Source organism: Rhizopus microsporus (genome assembly GCF_002708625.1).
Source record: "Rhizopus microsporus ATCC 52813 unplaced genomic scaffold scaffold_2, whole genome shotgun sequence".
NCBI classification, from domain to species: domain Eukaryota; kingdom Fungi; phylum Mucoromycota; class Mucoromycetes; order Mucorales; family Rhizopodaceae; genus Rhizopus; species Rhizopus microsporus.
Window position 1 is genome coordinate 198,470 of NW_019671917.1, and position 14,703 is coordinate 213,172.

The 14,703-nt window shown below is 39.3% G+C and overlaps 5 protein-coding genes across 5 annotated transcripts; 3 read left to right on the top strand and 2 right to left on the bottom strand.

Annotated features, from left to right (window-relative positions):
* Positions 1-1,068: 1,068 nt before the first annotated feature.
* RHIMIDRAFT_264579 (kinesin-domain-containing protein) lies at positions 1,069-6,882 on the top strand. The gene is made up of 6 exons (XM_023611764.1): positions 1,069-1,385; positions 1,436-1,648; positions 1,703-1,728; positions 1,783-1,861; positions 1,911-2,337; positions 2,391-6,882. Exons 1-6 carry the CDS (start codon positions 1,334-1,336, stop codon positions 6,769-6,771), a joined length of 5,178 nt encoding a protein of 1,725 aa, XP_023469656.1. The 5' UTR covers positions 1,069-1,333; the 3' UTR covers positions 6,772-6,882.
* A 533-nt stretch (positions 6,883-7,415) lies between these two features.
* Positions 7,416-8,389, top strand: RHIMIDRAFT_194510 (glycoside hydrolase/deacetylase; the record flags this gene model as incomplete). Its single annotated transcript, XM_023606013.1, has 3 exons — positions 7,416-7,700; positions 7,749-7,799; positions 7,850-8,389. Coding segments are annotated over 3 exons (876 nt in total), but the record flags the coding sequence as incomplete, so codon positions are not given.
* A 474-nt stretch (positions 8,390-8,863) lies between these two features.
* Positions 8,864-10,332, bottom strand: RHIMIDRAFT_55120 (uncharacterized protein). The gene is made up of 6 exons (XM_023615396.1): positions 10,023-10,332; positions 9,782-9,962; positions 9,634-9,732; positions 9,350-9,583; positions 9,148-9,303; positions 8,864-9,095 (listed from the first exon to the last, which is right to left on the bottom strand). The coding sequence occupies exons 1-6, from the start codon at positions 10,142-10,144 to the stop codon at positions 8,967-8,969; spliced, it is 921 nt and encodes a 306-aa protein (XP_023469658.1). The 5' UTR covers positions 10,145-10,332; the 3' UTR covers positions 8,864-8,966.
* A 397-nt stretch (positions 10,333-10,729) lies between these two features.
* Positions 10,730-11,520, top strand: RHIMIDRAFT_264590 (HSP20-like chaperone). Its single transcript, XM_023611765.1, has one exon. The coding sequence runs from the start codon at positions 10,912-10,914 to the stop codon at positions 11,425-11,427; it is 516 nt and encodes a 171-aa protein (XP_023469659.1). The 5' UTR covers positions 10,730-10,911; the 3' UTR covers positions 11,428-11,520.
* Positions 11,521-11,674: 154 nt separating this feature from the next.
* Positions 11,675-13,533, bottom strand: RHIMIDRAFT_310624 (glycoside hydrolase/deacetylase; the record flags this gene model as incomplete). The annotated part of the gene is made up of 3 exons (XM_023614676.1): positions 11,675-12,799; positions 12,849-13,384; positions 13,524-13,533. The coding sequence occupies 3 exons, from the start codon at positions 13,531-13,533 to the stop codon at positions 11,708-11,710; spliced, it is 1,638 nt and encodes a 545-aa protein (XP_023469660.1). The 3' UTR covers positions 11,675-11,707.
* Between the last annotated feature and the right edge of the window lie 1,170 nt (positions 13,534-14,703).

Below are 14,703 nucleotides of genomic sequence, written 5' to 3' on the forward strand. Positions count from 1 at the left end.
GAAAAGAAAAAAGGAAAAAAAAGAGGATGCCGGCTGAGATAGAAATGAAATCCTGAAATAACAAAGAAAAGTCGCCTTTTTGATTTTGCAATTATCAAGGTAGGCAGCGAAATAATTAATATACAATAAGAACAGATTATCAATATACAGATTTGTAATCATTGCAAGTAAAAACAAATATATTCAAAAAGCCCACAAATGGAAAGTACTTAATACTATCTGTCATAATACCGCGGGATAGGGATGTCAATGTTTTTAATAGCATTGACATTTCTCCTTCTATTCAGAGAGGAGAAGGAAGGGCGTTCAGTGTTTAACAAAGAAATCCTACGGAGAAGACGATTTTTCAGTGAGGAGATTTGGGGGGCATGTCGTTGTAAAGTATTTGATTATTATATACGTAGATCTGGCTTTTTTTGGTATTTAACAATGATGCGAGAATGAATATTGTGAATAGATGTAGGATATATAACATCTTTCTTTTCTTTGATGATGGATTCACGCATTTATAAAAGTTCCAAGATCTCATTATATATTCTACTTTTATCCACGAAGAAAAAAAAAGGAATTGTGTATCCAATGTTGATCTTTAGGCGTCTTTATTGGTAAAAATTTGTATGCGGTGTTTTAAAATAAGGTTTGCCTTTTGCCATGGCAACAGATGTGCTTTATGCATGCTTCCATAGTTTCTTTTAAAGAACTACAATTGTTCATTTTCTATTCTTTATATATTTCATATATATATATTCTTAAATCGCCAAATCAAAGAGAAAATAAGAATAGAAAGACTGAAAGCAGAAGCAAATGTGGAAGCGAGAAGATTGAAATAAAGTGATTTAGAAGACTTTAGAATGTGATTAAGAGTATCGTTTGAATTGTCTAATATTATCTGTGCTGCCTGAAGTGATTTGAAATGTAACATTAGATTACCAAGACAAGTAAATTAAAATCAATTTGGCTGCTTTACCAAGAAGCCATGTGCAACATTATAAATTCTGCTTTTCTTAAATAACTTTCAATTGATATAATGTTGTGTATATTTCTCATTTCTTCTTCTTCTTTATTTAAATCGTATTTGTATACTTACATTCCTTTTTTTATTTGACATCTGATAACTGTATCATAAGCATATCTCCCCCTGAATTTTATTCTCTGATACAGACACGCACTTTAGTAATCTCCTTTATATATTTAACATATAAAAAAAACTCCTCTCAAAAAGAATAACGGCTCACGATAACATCATCCTTTCTTCTTTTTTTTTTATATCTCACTCCTATTTTTTTTTTATATCAATATTCTTTTTCTATAAAAGAAAAAGCCTTTATGATTCATGACACCAACAGTCAACAACAACAATAATAACACAACGGCTGTCCAAGTTGGTGAGTCTATTTTTAACTTACACACACATATACTTAACCTTATTCCATAGCATTACGAATACGACCCTTAACACAACAAGACAGAGCGCAACCACGTTTTTCTAACTCTACTGATTCCGATGTGTTAAAAGCATATGAAAATTCAGTAGTCATTGTTCCTCACCAGAAATCTTTCCAGTTTGATCATGTTTTTGATGCTTCAAGTACTCAGGAACAAGTATTTAATACAGTTGCATCCAATTTTGTAGATAGATTTATTGATGGTAAATCACATTCCCTTTAATCTTTTATCCATCTAAAACTTTCCTTTTTGTTAGGTTACAACGTTACCATTTTGGCCTATGTGAGTTTAATAAGAATAAACAAATAAACATGAGCATTAAATAAACATTGATAGGGCCAAACATCATCCGGTAAAACTTATACCATGGGCACAGCCATTGATAACCAGTCACCTGCGAATCCAGAACAAGAAGGTACTTTAAACATAAAGATTTAAAACACCTTATTCAATACTATATATAGGCATCATTCCCCGCGCTATGTCAGCCTTGTTCCAGAGATTGCATGATATCCAAAAAGACATACCATCCAATACCATCACCACAAAACGCTCTTTCCCATCCACTACTATATCTACTCTTCAGCATCATTCAGGTTTAAGAGCACCAAAAAGATCATTTTCGACCAATGTAAAATTAAGGCCAGTATCCATGATGACGCCTCCTTCTCGACGTGGCTCGAATGCAAGTTTACCCTCTAACGATAAATCAACTCGATACACAGTTCTTGTCTCATTTATTGAAATATACAATGAAGAACTCATTGATCTTCTTAATCCATCTGCGCCACATGAGCGTTCACCCGTTACCATAAGAGAGGACACTAAAGGACACATCATTTGGACAGGCTTGAGAGAAGTCCCTGTTTCAAATACAGAAGACGTGCTAAAGTAAAGTAACAGCCATTTCTCTAAAGTATGGTAAAGCTAATCAAAATGGATAGATATTTACAAATGGGCACTGAAAATCGAGCAACTGGCTCGACAGACATGAATGCCAAATCATCAAGATCCCACGCTATTTTTTCAGTTACACTAAAGCAAGAAAAATGGGTCCCCAATATCAAAAAGGAGTCCTCATTATCTACCGTACGATCTACTCCAGGACTTACTCATCGACACAGCACTTTGAATGTTAAGGCGCTCGTAGGTCAAATGGAGAAACAGTCCAAGCAAGAGGAGCCCGAGGAACAGGGTGAATGGATGGTAGTTAATTCCAAGTTCCACTTTGTTGACCTCGCTGGCTCTGAGCGACTCAAACGAACAGCTGCTGAAGGAGATCGTCGTAAGGAAGGCATCAATATCAATGCTGGCCTGCTGGCGCTTGGTAATGTCATCTCCGCTTTATCTGATCCTTCCAAAAAGCCAACCTATATTCCATACCGTGACTCAAAGCTTACTCGTCTCTTGCAAGACTCCCTTGGTGGAAACTCGACAACATTAATGATTGCATGTGTCAGTCCAGCCGAGATCAACTTGACCGAGACAATTAATACAATCAAGTACGCTTATCGTGCCCGTAGCATCAAGAATAAGGTTGAACGTAACGAGACAGAAGAGTGGATGACCAATGATAATGTAGACCATCTTCGACATATTATCTCTAAACTAAAAGCTGAAATCAAATCTCTTAAAGCACATAACAGAAGCACACCTTCACCCTTTTCTTCCTCAACCTCAGGATCTCCCACACGCATCACCAGCTTCACAAGTCACGCTCCTCGTGCCCTGGTCTCACCATCATCATCTATTACCGACACAGATCATCGCCCGTCGACTTGTCCATCATCGTCGGCAACGACTCATATAACCATTCCTGAGACAACGACATCCTGCGACTATTTTGATAGTGCTCATCATGGAGACGCGGCTCTCATCGTTGCAGACCTTCGCCGTCAGATAGAAGAACTTCAGAACGAGGTCACCGTGACTAGAGAACGAAATTTGCTAGTTGAACAAGAGCTCAAGAAACAACAGCAAAAGCCTAAAGATCCAGATCCTGCAGAGTTTGAACACCTAGTAGAACCAGTGATTCAGGAGTATGAAACATCCATTTCGAAACTAGAGTCACAGCTCGCCATGACACGAGCTGCTTTGGCCCATTCAGACCAAGCGCTTACCGAACAGCAGGCCAAGATCGCAGAATACGAGGCTCTCCAGGCAAAAGAGATCCAAACATTGAACGAGCTCAAAGCAAAATTAGCATCCGCACTCGAACGTGAACAGACATCAGAGAACTACTGCTTGGAACTCGAGGCGCAATTACAAAAATCTATCGGTAACGAACAGAGAGACCAGCAAATATTGGCCGAGTTGCGTGAGAAGATTATCAAGTTTAAGCAAATGGACGAGCATACAGAACAGTACATTAATGAACTTGAGGCCCGCTTATCAGCTGCAGAAACCGAGGCACTGCAACTGAAGGGCAAGCTGATGTCTCTTCAGTTAGACTCCGCTGCACCTCTGAATGAACGTCAAGATGCTGAAAAAGAATGCATTGCAAGAAAGTTAGCTGAAACAGAGTCAAGATGCCGTGAGCTTGAACAAGAGCTGCAATCTGTCAAGTCAAGTCTTGCTGAAGCATCTAGTGCACAACAGTATGTTGCTGAAAAAACAGGCTGTGGTGTTCAATCAGATCTTTGCAAGAACTCGCTCAGTGCCAACAACGTGTCCGAACTTATGGCCTCTGTTGATGAAAAGCAAGCCAATATTGGCCTTTTGGAATCTCGTCTCAAAGTCATTGAGCAGCTTAAGCAAGAGCTTTCAGAGTTACGTCAAGTTCATGTACAGGAAATTGAGAAACTCGAAGCTACTCTATCTCGCTTAAAGGAACAGAATTTGTTATACCAATCTCAGATCGTAGAAGAACAGCAACGAAGCAAAGCTTTAGAACAAAAGATCGAGGAACTTTCTAGTTCAGCAGAGACGCACTCTGTTGAGATGCAGGAATTACAAAATGAATATCAAAGGCTTCAAGAACAGCTCCGTGAACAAGAGCATAGCTCCCAGATCACTCTTCGCCAGCGTCTAGAGGAGCTGGAAAAGGTCAAGCTTGATATTAATGCGCTCCAGCTAGTTGAAGAAAAACAAGATGCGATCATCCAAGGTTTAGAGACAAAGCTGGAGGAGATGGACCATCTGGTTGGTTCGCTTCGTGAGCAATTGGATAAAAGTAACTTGTCTCTTGAGCGTCTTGAAGCAGAGAATGCCGAGAAGACTAGAATTGCTGCCGATATGCAAAAGCAATTAGAAAGCATGCTCAAAGATGTCTGTGGCATGGGCATGGAGAAGAAGCAACTGGAAAGAGTCATGTACTTTATGGAAGGCACCCTAAGGTTACAAGAAGCAAAATCTGACAAGACCATGGAAACACTAGAGGACATCAAGCAACAGTACAGGATACGTGAAGAAGAAATCGAAGAGAAGAGACGTACACTTACCTTACTGTCAGCAGAAAAGGAAGTTCTATCACAAACGCTTGAACAAGTGACACACCGCGCTTCACAAGGAGATCAAATGGTAAAGAATCTATTAAACGAACTGGAAGAAACCAAAATCAAGTTGGATAAGCAAATCGAAAAAGTTCAATTGCTTGAACAAGAAAATTCACAAGCAAATGTCGAAATGCAGCATTTACAGGCTCTTAAGGACCGTATTGAGGAACTTGAGCAGCAGATTGAAGCGCACAAGAAGGCTGAATTTGAAAAGCAAGCCGAGCTGGATCAGCTAGAATTCACTCTTCAGAATCAATTAATCCAGAATGAGGTACTTGTGAAAAAGATTGCTGAATTAGAAAACTCCTTGAAGACCGAAAGAGCATTTGCTTCTGCTCAAGATACGACCGGCATGATATCCGAGCTTGAAAGCAAAATCACAAAGCTTGAGCAAACCAAAAAGAAAGAGGATGACTTGTGGAAGGCACAGATGGAAAAACTGAGAGAAGAATTGTATTTGGCACGCAAGGAAGGTCAAGAAAAGCAGCACACTGTAGAAGCCCTCGAAACATCCCTCCGTGAAGCTCGTCAACAACTTTCTGAATTTGTAGAAAGGTCAAAGCTCAAAGAAGAAGCGACAAAGGGCTCTAGTGGCCTTGATAAGCTGAAGGTTCACCATAAAGCAGCAACCTGTTCAACTGAATCTATACCCAGCAATGCTACTCCTGAAGAGCTTATTGAAAAGATCATACAATTACAAGAGGATAACTCCCAGCTGGTGAGATTAAATGAAAGCCTTGAGTCCCAACTTGTCTTGCAGCGTAGTCAACTTACACTTGAGACCAAGAACTTGGAGCTAGAGCTGATGAAGTTGTCAGCAGCCAATGATCGTCTTGAAAAGGAAATGGAGCAGGTGATTCCTAGAAACAGTGCTGTGATCGGAAGCGTAGCTTCGCACAACAGGGAATCAGCCCAATTTACTTCTCCTCCTCAAACTCCTCGCGTGGGATCTCCTCCACCTTCTGGTAGCAATAACAATACAATTCAACAAAAATTGCAAAGAGACCTGTCTGGATCGAGTATTACCAAACTTTCTAAATCTGGATCTTTCCGCTCAGTAACTAATGTGTTGACTGATAACGTCGCTGAAGAAGAAGCAAGAAGAATGTCGAGTCTTTCAGCAAGATCTGACATGGGCTCCCCACGTCTCTCGTCATCACTAAGAGGCAGCCGAACAGTTATCAACTCAAGTAGTCTTCCTCCTCTGACTGCTCCTCCATCAAACCCCCTTCCTCCTATTCCCACACCTTTACCACCTCTTCCTATGTCATCATCTTCATCTCCAGCATTCGGAAGCAGCATTACCAATGAGCCATTGTCACCGTCTATACATTCCTACAATCTAGCAGCCAGTCCAACGTCACTTTATAGACAAGATTCAGTAAATTCTACAAGCTTTAGTGATATCATGAGCGCCACCAACACAGCCAACTTTACGCCTGAACAATACGACAAGTTAATTCGATCTTTACAGCGTAAGGCCCGACTTGCTGAAGACGACGTCAAGGCACACCAAGACGTGATTAGTAAGCTTGAATCACAGTTGAGCCGTTCTGAATTATCCATAAAAGAAGTAAAGAAACAACTTGATCAACTAAATCGCGAGAAACAAGCTTGTAACCTTGAAATTCAAAACTTGCGTTCCCAAGTGACACAGTATCAAACACAGCAAAAGACTCTTTCTGAAGAATTACTTACAGAGCGTAAGCAACTAGAAGAAGAGCTGGAACAACAGAAGCAACTGAAGGAAAAGGCAGAAAAAGCTAGAAGAATCCTTGAGAACCGAATGGATGAATTGATGAATAGGAAGAGTAAATTTATATGCTTCTAATTTACCTCTTCACTCCTTTATATAATTGTACAGTAAAAAAAAGCCTTATTATTTAATCTATATTTCATAATAAATATTATGTATAAGCCTCCCTTGTTAAAAGATAAACTTGTCATTGCCACATGTATCTTTTGCCATATCTGTGCATAGATTTAAACATAACAAGCTTGATTATACATTATTGACGAGTATCACAAAGTAACGCCTGGCCCTGTTGCTACTGGTGCAAGCCTAAGATAGAGATTGGCGTTCATTTGAATCTTGTGCAACAGCTCTTGCGGGGAATTAAAAAGTTAGGAGACATCAACTTTAAAAATGCACTATTTTAGGAAATAAAAACTGCAGGTCGCCAAGACACGGTTTCTACTTTGATACTCTTGTAGCACAATGTGTTGCCTTTAAATACAACGCTAAACATAAGCTAACCGAATTTATTCTTATTTTCCTTTGACAACATGCTGATTTCTTCGTCCCTCCTTCTTTTTTCAGTTGCCTTAAAAGCCAATGCCGCCACTATAACCACTAGCAGTTACTTGGCTCAAGTATCGCCCGTCTTCCCTTCAAAAATACCTACACCCTCTGGTGTTGTCACTTCTTATCAGGATGGTCCTTATGATACTGTATCTAGTCTAGATACCACCCCATTGGAAGGGTTTCCTACAACTTGGGCAATTCCCCCAACCGACAGCGATGAAGTTCAAACTATCTACAACTCCATCAATTGGAATAAAGTTCCTAGTGCTCCTGTAAGAAAGATAAAGTCTGATGGCTCCTTTAGCCCTAACTCTGACGGCTCAAGTGATCCTTACTGCTACTGGTCAGATACAAACTGTGTGAAGCCTAAAGCCTCTTACCTTCCTCCTGATCTTTATGAATGCCCCAAAAAAGGTGATTGGGGATTAACGTATGACGACGGTCCATTCAACAAAGTATCGACGAGTGAAAGCTATGCTTCTCTAGAAAATCCTTATGCTGAGCCTGCACTTTATAATTTTCTCGGCAGAAAGAACCTTCATGCTTCTCTATTTGTAAGTATCATCTTCGTCAGGGTAATTTCTTTGAACTGAGCTTCTTCTAGTATATTGGCTCAAGTGTTGTAAACTATCCTGCTGCTGCAAGACTTGCTTTGAACAATGGTCATTCTCTTTGCGTTCACACATGGTCCCACAACCCAATGACCACATTAACTAATGCTGAAATTGTTGCTGAACTTTACTGGGGCATTAAAGCCATCAAGACTGCCACTGGTGTAACTCCCAAGTGTTGGCGTCCTCCTCAAGGCGATGTCGATGATCGTGTTCGTTCTATTGCTTGGCAAATGGGTATGCGTACTGTTCTTTGGAATGAAGATACTAATGACTGGGATATGCCTGATCCCATGAATGGCGGCAATCTTCCTCCCAAGACCGTTGACGGATACTTTCAAAGCTGGATTAACGCCCAGAAAGCTGGTACTTTAAAAACTGGTATTCTTGTCCTTGAGCATGAACTTAACCATATGACTGTGAATATGTCTATGTATTGGTTACCTAAGCTTCAAAGCACGTTCAATGTTGTATCTGCACTGGAATGTAATGGAATCAGTCAGCCTTATTGGGAAACCAACTTTGTTTATCCTGTATCAGATGGTACAACAACAACCACTACTACTACTACTACCAAAGCAACAACCTCTACTACAACATCTGCTACTCCTACCTCTAGCCCTACCTGTACTTCTGGATCCTTTGGCTTAGAAAATGGTGATGGATACAATGGTTACTGCTGTGAAACTCAAGCTGATTGTATTGATGACTGTATCAGTGGCAAATGCAACGGCCCTTCAAACACTAAAACTACTAGTACTACAAAGACTGTCACCAAGACAGCTACTACAACTACCACCAAGACGACTACCAAGACAACCTCAACAGGTGCCTCTTCTAGCTGTGTTGCTGGATACAGAGGAAAGAGAAAGGGTAATGGGCCAACTGGTGCATGCTGTTCTTCCAGTGATGACTGTATCGAAACTTGTAGAAAAGGTATCTGTGGTCTCTAAATTAAATCAATCTCTTTCGCGACACTCTCAGATGATCATTAGCTGTGTATTTTTATAATAAATACTTTAGAGTCTATATTATTTACAATGCATCTTTAACAGAGCGATGACAAAAAGCTTCTACAGTCTTAAGGTACACTCTCTTAGACTTTTTCTATTATATTGTTCTTGATTTATAAGATTTCCATAAAATAAGAGGCATTTTCCAATCTCTTTTCTGCAACAAAGGATCAAATGGATTAAAATTGACTTTTTCAAGGCTTTCCAGATATTTAACATAAGGAACCTATTTAATATATCAGCTTAACTGTCTCTTGAGTATCTATTATTAATACTACCGCTGACAGCAGCACTGGGAATGCAGCATCAGGAACTGATTTGAGTAAAGATCTTGCAGTTAATAGCTGATCGTAAGCAGCAGTAGCCACATCATATACAGCATCTTCTAAGCCCTCAATCTCTCCACGGAATACATTTTCTTGAGATACGTTATGCTACAGAATCATAAGCTTTCGACAATCCATGTAAAGAAAGGATTACCTTGGCAGTCACTTCAGCAGGTAAAACAAGTCGTCTCTGACTAAGATGAAATGGTAATGCTCGCAAGAATGTAGCTATACCGATCATCTTTCCTATATGACTTATAGCATGATCTGCATTAACATCTTTTACTCCCACAGATTCAAGCTGCAAATACAATAAGCTAGAGTGAGTATTCTCTGCATAAGTTTCCATGTCCTTAATGGTCATAAACTGATCATCCAAATTACTCGTCTATTCATATTGTTACCTAACTATCAATTTTTGTAAATCATTTAACTTACTCTTTCAGTGATAATGCGCTTCATCCATATAGATGACAGTTTGCAGGTCTTTAGCGCTTCTGCCAAAGCAATTGCAATAGGTTGCTGTGGTGGGTTATTCTATAGACAATTGGTCCAAACTGTTTATAACTAAATATTAAGTACTCACAGCATAGACTTTATCCAACATGTCCTTCCAGAACTGCATTCGCATTTTCCCAATTTCTGGCTTGGAGACATTTTCACGAATCGAAGCCAACTCGACATTAAACGCACGAAGTGCGTACTGGGTGTTTCTTTGGTGAGCTGGGAAGAATGGTACACATAGGTAAGCATCGTAATCTCTCTGTCTGTAAATATTGGGCTTGATTAATAGAGTGCAAATGTCAAATTTACGCTTTTCTTGCTACCTGGTTAGATCTTTGCAGTATTTTAAAGCAGGCTCTATGCGAAAAGAATCTGGTGCTGTAGAGTATTTTAGCCTATGAATCAATCGAACATTTGTTGCAGATCTTGCTTGGTGTAGGATCATTTGTTAATGTAAGAAGTGAAGAGCAACTCTGACAGGGTTCTAGCTTCGGAACCCTAAACTTTTCAGCTGTCTATTTATGGGCGTAGATCAAAGAAAGGAAAAGTTAAGCTGACGACAGTAAAGCGTCAGCCATGTGCATGTAATGTTTAGTCTTTTATCATAAAGGATATTTTGTCTTTTGAAAAAATACATCACAAAAGATGAATGCTTAAATGAAATTTCTATATTGTCGAGCTTAAAAAGGAGATAATACATTAGTAAATGCTTTAGTAGAAAGAACGCTTGGATCAAGTAGAAGAGAGAATATTCTATTCATTCCTAATAGGATGCACTTATCGTTTGCTTAAGCTGTTATTAACAATGGTTAAGGGAATCTTGATGTCTAGAATTGCTTCTCTTTACAAAAGAAGTCCACGAACATTTTACTGTGATGAATAAATAAAGTGTGATTTTAAAGTATTGCTTTATGCCTAAGCTTGAACTATGATTTATCAATGTGTATCACATGTCTATAAATTGCATTAGACTTGTCATAATCCCATCAAATATTCTTGCCAAATCCATTAGATTTTGCTAGAAAAATAACTTAAACAGGGAGGGAACATTCAAGAAGATTATTTAATCTTACTGAGTGCTGCATAATTTTTTTAATCAAAAAGGAAACTCAGCAAACCTCCTTTCTCGATGTTTCTATCAAAAAACATATAAAAGAGCAACACCTTCTGTTCAAAGTATCTCAAGTCTACTGTAGTAATCAATAATATCAAATGGCTCTTACAAACAGGTTCTTCGCCGACGCTTTCAAGGATATGCACCGCGCTTTCTCCCTTCTGGATGATCCAAGCTTCTTTAACGACGCCCGACGTTCGCTTGGGCACGTTAATAATAACTTGGGTTCTTTGACACGACACCCTGCAACTGATATCAGCGAAACTGTTGACGCTTATGAAATGCATGTTGAACTGCCTGGCTATGACAAGAAGAATATTCACATTGAAGTTACTGATGACCATACCTTGCACTTGAGCGGCTCCGTTCAGCATTACCGTAAAGTATCTTCTGAAGGACAAAAGCAAGACGAGAAGTCTACCGAAGTTTCAAAAGATACCAAGTCTCCTAAATGGTGGGTCAATGAAAGAGCCTCTGGAAGTTTCCAGAGATCTTTCAAATTCCCTGCTCCTATTAATGCTTCAGACATTAAAGCTTCTTATGAAAACGGCGTCTTGAAGATTCGCGTACCAAAGGTTCCTAATGAAGGAAGAAAGCGTATTGACATCAACTAAACAGTTTTATACCTCAAATACCTGCTTTGCATTCATATCTCATTTGCATTTTTTTTTTAAAAATAAAAGCTCTTAACTTTTATAATGTTGGCCATTGTATTTTTATGTGTGATATTGACTCATTGAGATAATATATTGTATTTTCTTGGAATAATCAAAGAAATATCATCACATGGATTTGTTTCTCACTTTATGACATGAACTTGATTAATAAAACTTTTTAAATAACATTATTTTTTTATTAAATGGGCTGATGACTATATATTAGTATTAAATGCGCTTAAAGACCACAGCGACCCTTTCTGCAAGTTTCGAGACAGTCATCGCTGGTAGAGCAACAGTATCCGTCCTTTCCATCACCCTTCTTCTTTCCTCTAGAACCAGGAATGCAGGAAGCAGTGCTTGCAGAAGTACTCTTGGTTGTGGTCTTCTTGGTAGAAGTCTTGGTCTTGGTAGTGGTGGGTTTGCTAGGATTAGCTGGGCCATTACATTTTCCGCTGATACAGTCATCAATACAATCAGCTTGGGTCTTGCAGCAATAACCATTGTATCCATCGCCATTTTCTAAGCCAAAGGATCCAGAGGTACATGCAGGGTTAGGGGTAGGGGTAGCAGATGTTGTAGTAGTGGTGGTGGATTGGCTAGGGCTGGTTGGACCGTTACATTTGCCACTGATACAGTCATCAATACAATCAGCTTGAGTTTCACAGCAGTAACCATTGTAGCCGTCGCCATTTTCTAAACCATAGGAGCCAGAGGTACATTGAGATCCTGGAGTGGGGGTAGCGCCGGAAGTAGTGGTTGAAGTCTTGGTAGGAGATGTGTTATCTGAAGGATAAACAAAACCAGATTCCCAATAGGGCTCAGTAATGCCAGCACAAGTCAGTGCAGGGACAACATTGAATGTCTTTTGAAGAGTGGGCAACCAATGCATGGTCATGTTCACGGTAGCACGGTTAAGTTCGTGCTCGAGGACAAGAATACCAGTCTTAAGCTTTCCTGCCTTTTGGGCATTGATCCAACCTTGGAAGTATCCGTCAACTTTCTTGGGAGAGAGGTTACCACCATTCATAGGCTCAACCATATTCCAGTCATCAGTATCTTCATTCCAAAGGATGGTACGCATACCCATTTGCCAAGCAATAGAACGAACACGATCATCGACATCGCCTTGAGGAGGACGCCAACACTTGGGAGTTACACCAGTTGCTTCCTTGATGGCTTTCAAAGTCCAGTAGAATTCAGCAACAATCTTGATGTTACTTTGAGTAGTCATCACGGGATGGGACCAAGTGTGGACACAGAGTTGATGTCCATTGTTCAAAGCACGCTTAGCTGCGGCAGGATAAGTGGCAACATTAGAGCCGATGTACTAAAAAAATTAGATGATGTGATCAAGGTGTGCATAATTATTTACTTACAAAGAGCGAGGCATGAAGGTCGTTCTTGGCCAAGAAATTGTAAAGGGCAGGCTCAGCATAAGGATTCTCTCTGGACGCGTTTTCGTCGTCAGCATCAACCTTATTAAATGGTCCATCATCATAATTGAGACCCCAATCACCCTTCTTGGGGCATTCGTAGACATCAGGAGGCAAGTAAGACACCTTTGGGTTAACACAGTTGGTGGAAGACCACCAGCAGTATGGGTCATTAGGACCGTCGCTGTCTTTGACCCATTCACCATTTGATTTCTGTTTTCTAATAGGAGCTTTAGGAACCTTGGACCAATCAATTTTTTTGTAAGCAGATTGTACTTCTGGATGATTGGTATCGGGAGAAGACCAAGGCTCGGGATAACCCTTTAATGTTTCAGTGGATAAAGAAGAGCTTGTGTCGTAAGGTCCAGGATTGTAGGAAGTTACAGCGCCAGTTGGAGGCTTCATGTTAGGAAACGAAGGAGAGACTTGGGGAAGATAGCTATTCTTTGTAGATGTAGCAGCATACACCTGCGCGGCGCCTGCAGCAAGCAGGAGTAATGAATTGCTAATATACATGAATTGGAGGGAAAATGAGGGTAAAGTAAATAAAGAGTAAGTTGAAATTGCTCAGTAGTTAAGGTATAAATATACTTTCTGCTTAGTTACACTAAAGCTTACAGCGGGTCATTATTTAGAACCGACTAACGGCATAAAAGGTCAATCGCAGGGTCTAAAGAAGCTTTTTATGTTTCTATAGGGAACGGAAATAATATAACAAAGGCTCCGTACACTTTACTGATACACTGCTTTGTTTCAATGAAATGCAAAAGGATATTTTAGCGCAAAGTTCAGGACGTTGTCGTATCATTTTCTGAAGGGAGCATTACCATTTTCTACTTTGAACGTGACAAACACGATTGATCTTACTGTTTCTGTCTTTTGTATACATTTCTGTGTAGCTATAAGCCCTATTTTTAATTATTTTGGGAATTTTTGCAGCATCAAGTTTTTGTGAAACAGTGGCGTAAGTTAAACACCAAGCGGCGTGCGGGTTTTACAGTTTGTCTGGCAAATTCACATGGGTATGTGCTTGTTGAGTTTGTTACTGCCCATTGCAAAAGTATAGCTATGTTAGAAACTAGCAGATTGAAAGCCGAATAATCCGCGTGTTTACTTTGTTAAAGGGATTTTTAGCATGATTCCGTATCCTTAAATAAGCAAATTGAAAACAGCATGCACTGTCTTTGTGACTCTGCTGTTTCTCTAAAACAAATAACTCTCTTGGTTATTATTTTGGAATTCAGTTCAGAGAGAATAGCAGCAAAGAAAGACGATATTTAAATCTGAGAATAATATGCCTCTTTTGCCCAAGGAATGGTTTCGTTGCAGATATGCATGGGTAAGGATTTATCGTAGTATTAAAGATAGATTTGTTGATTGATCTTGAGTAAGTGAAGTAAGATAGAATATACTCTCTGGGTCAACTCTTTAATAGAAAAGGTTTTCCATATTAGCAAAACTTACTGTAATATTGAAGCCTTGAAATTATATGCTTTTACATGAATATTGAAGGCGGTTCTTTTTACTGGCAACCAATAAAACACAATCAAGGTTGCATAAATACCAGTGCAACCCGAATCCTCTTTTCACAAAACAATAAGGTTTCTAGTACAACAACAGTGAGTATTCTCAGAATAAGTTGAGTCAACTCGACGCTCCTTTATATACTTGATAGAACAGGCCTAAATGCTTCTAGTTAAATATAAATATAGTCGACTTATTTTACTTGAAAAAAACTGGTTTATAGTTATGCTAATTGATCTATGCAGCAACACCTATAATTCATAGTCAGGTTTTA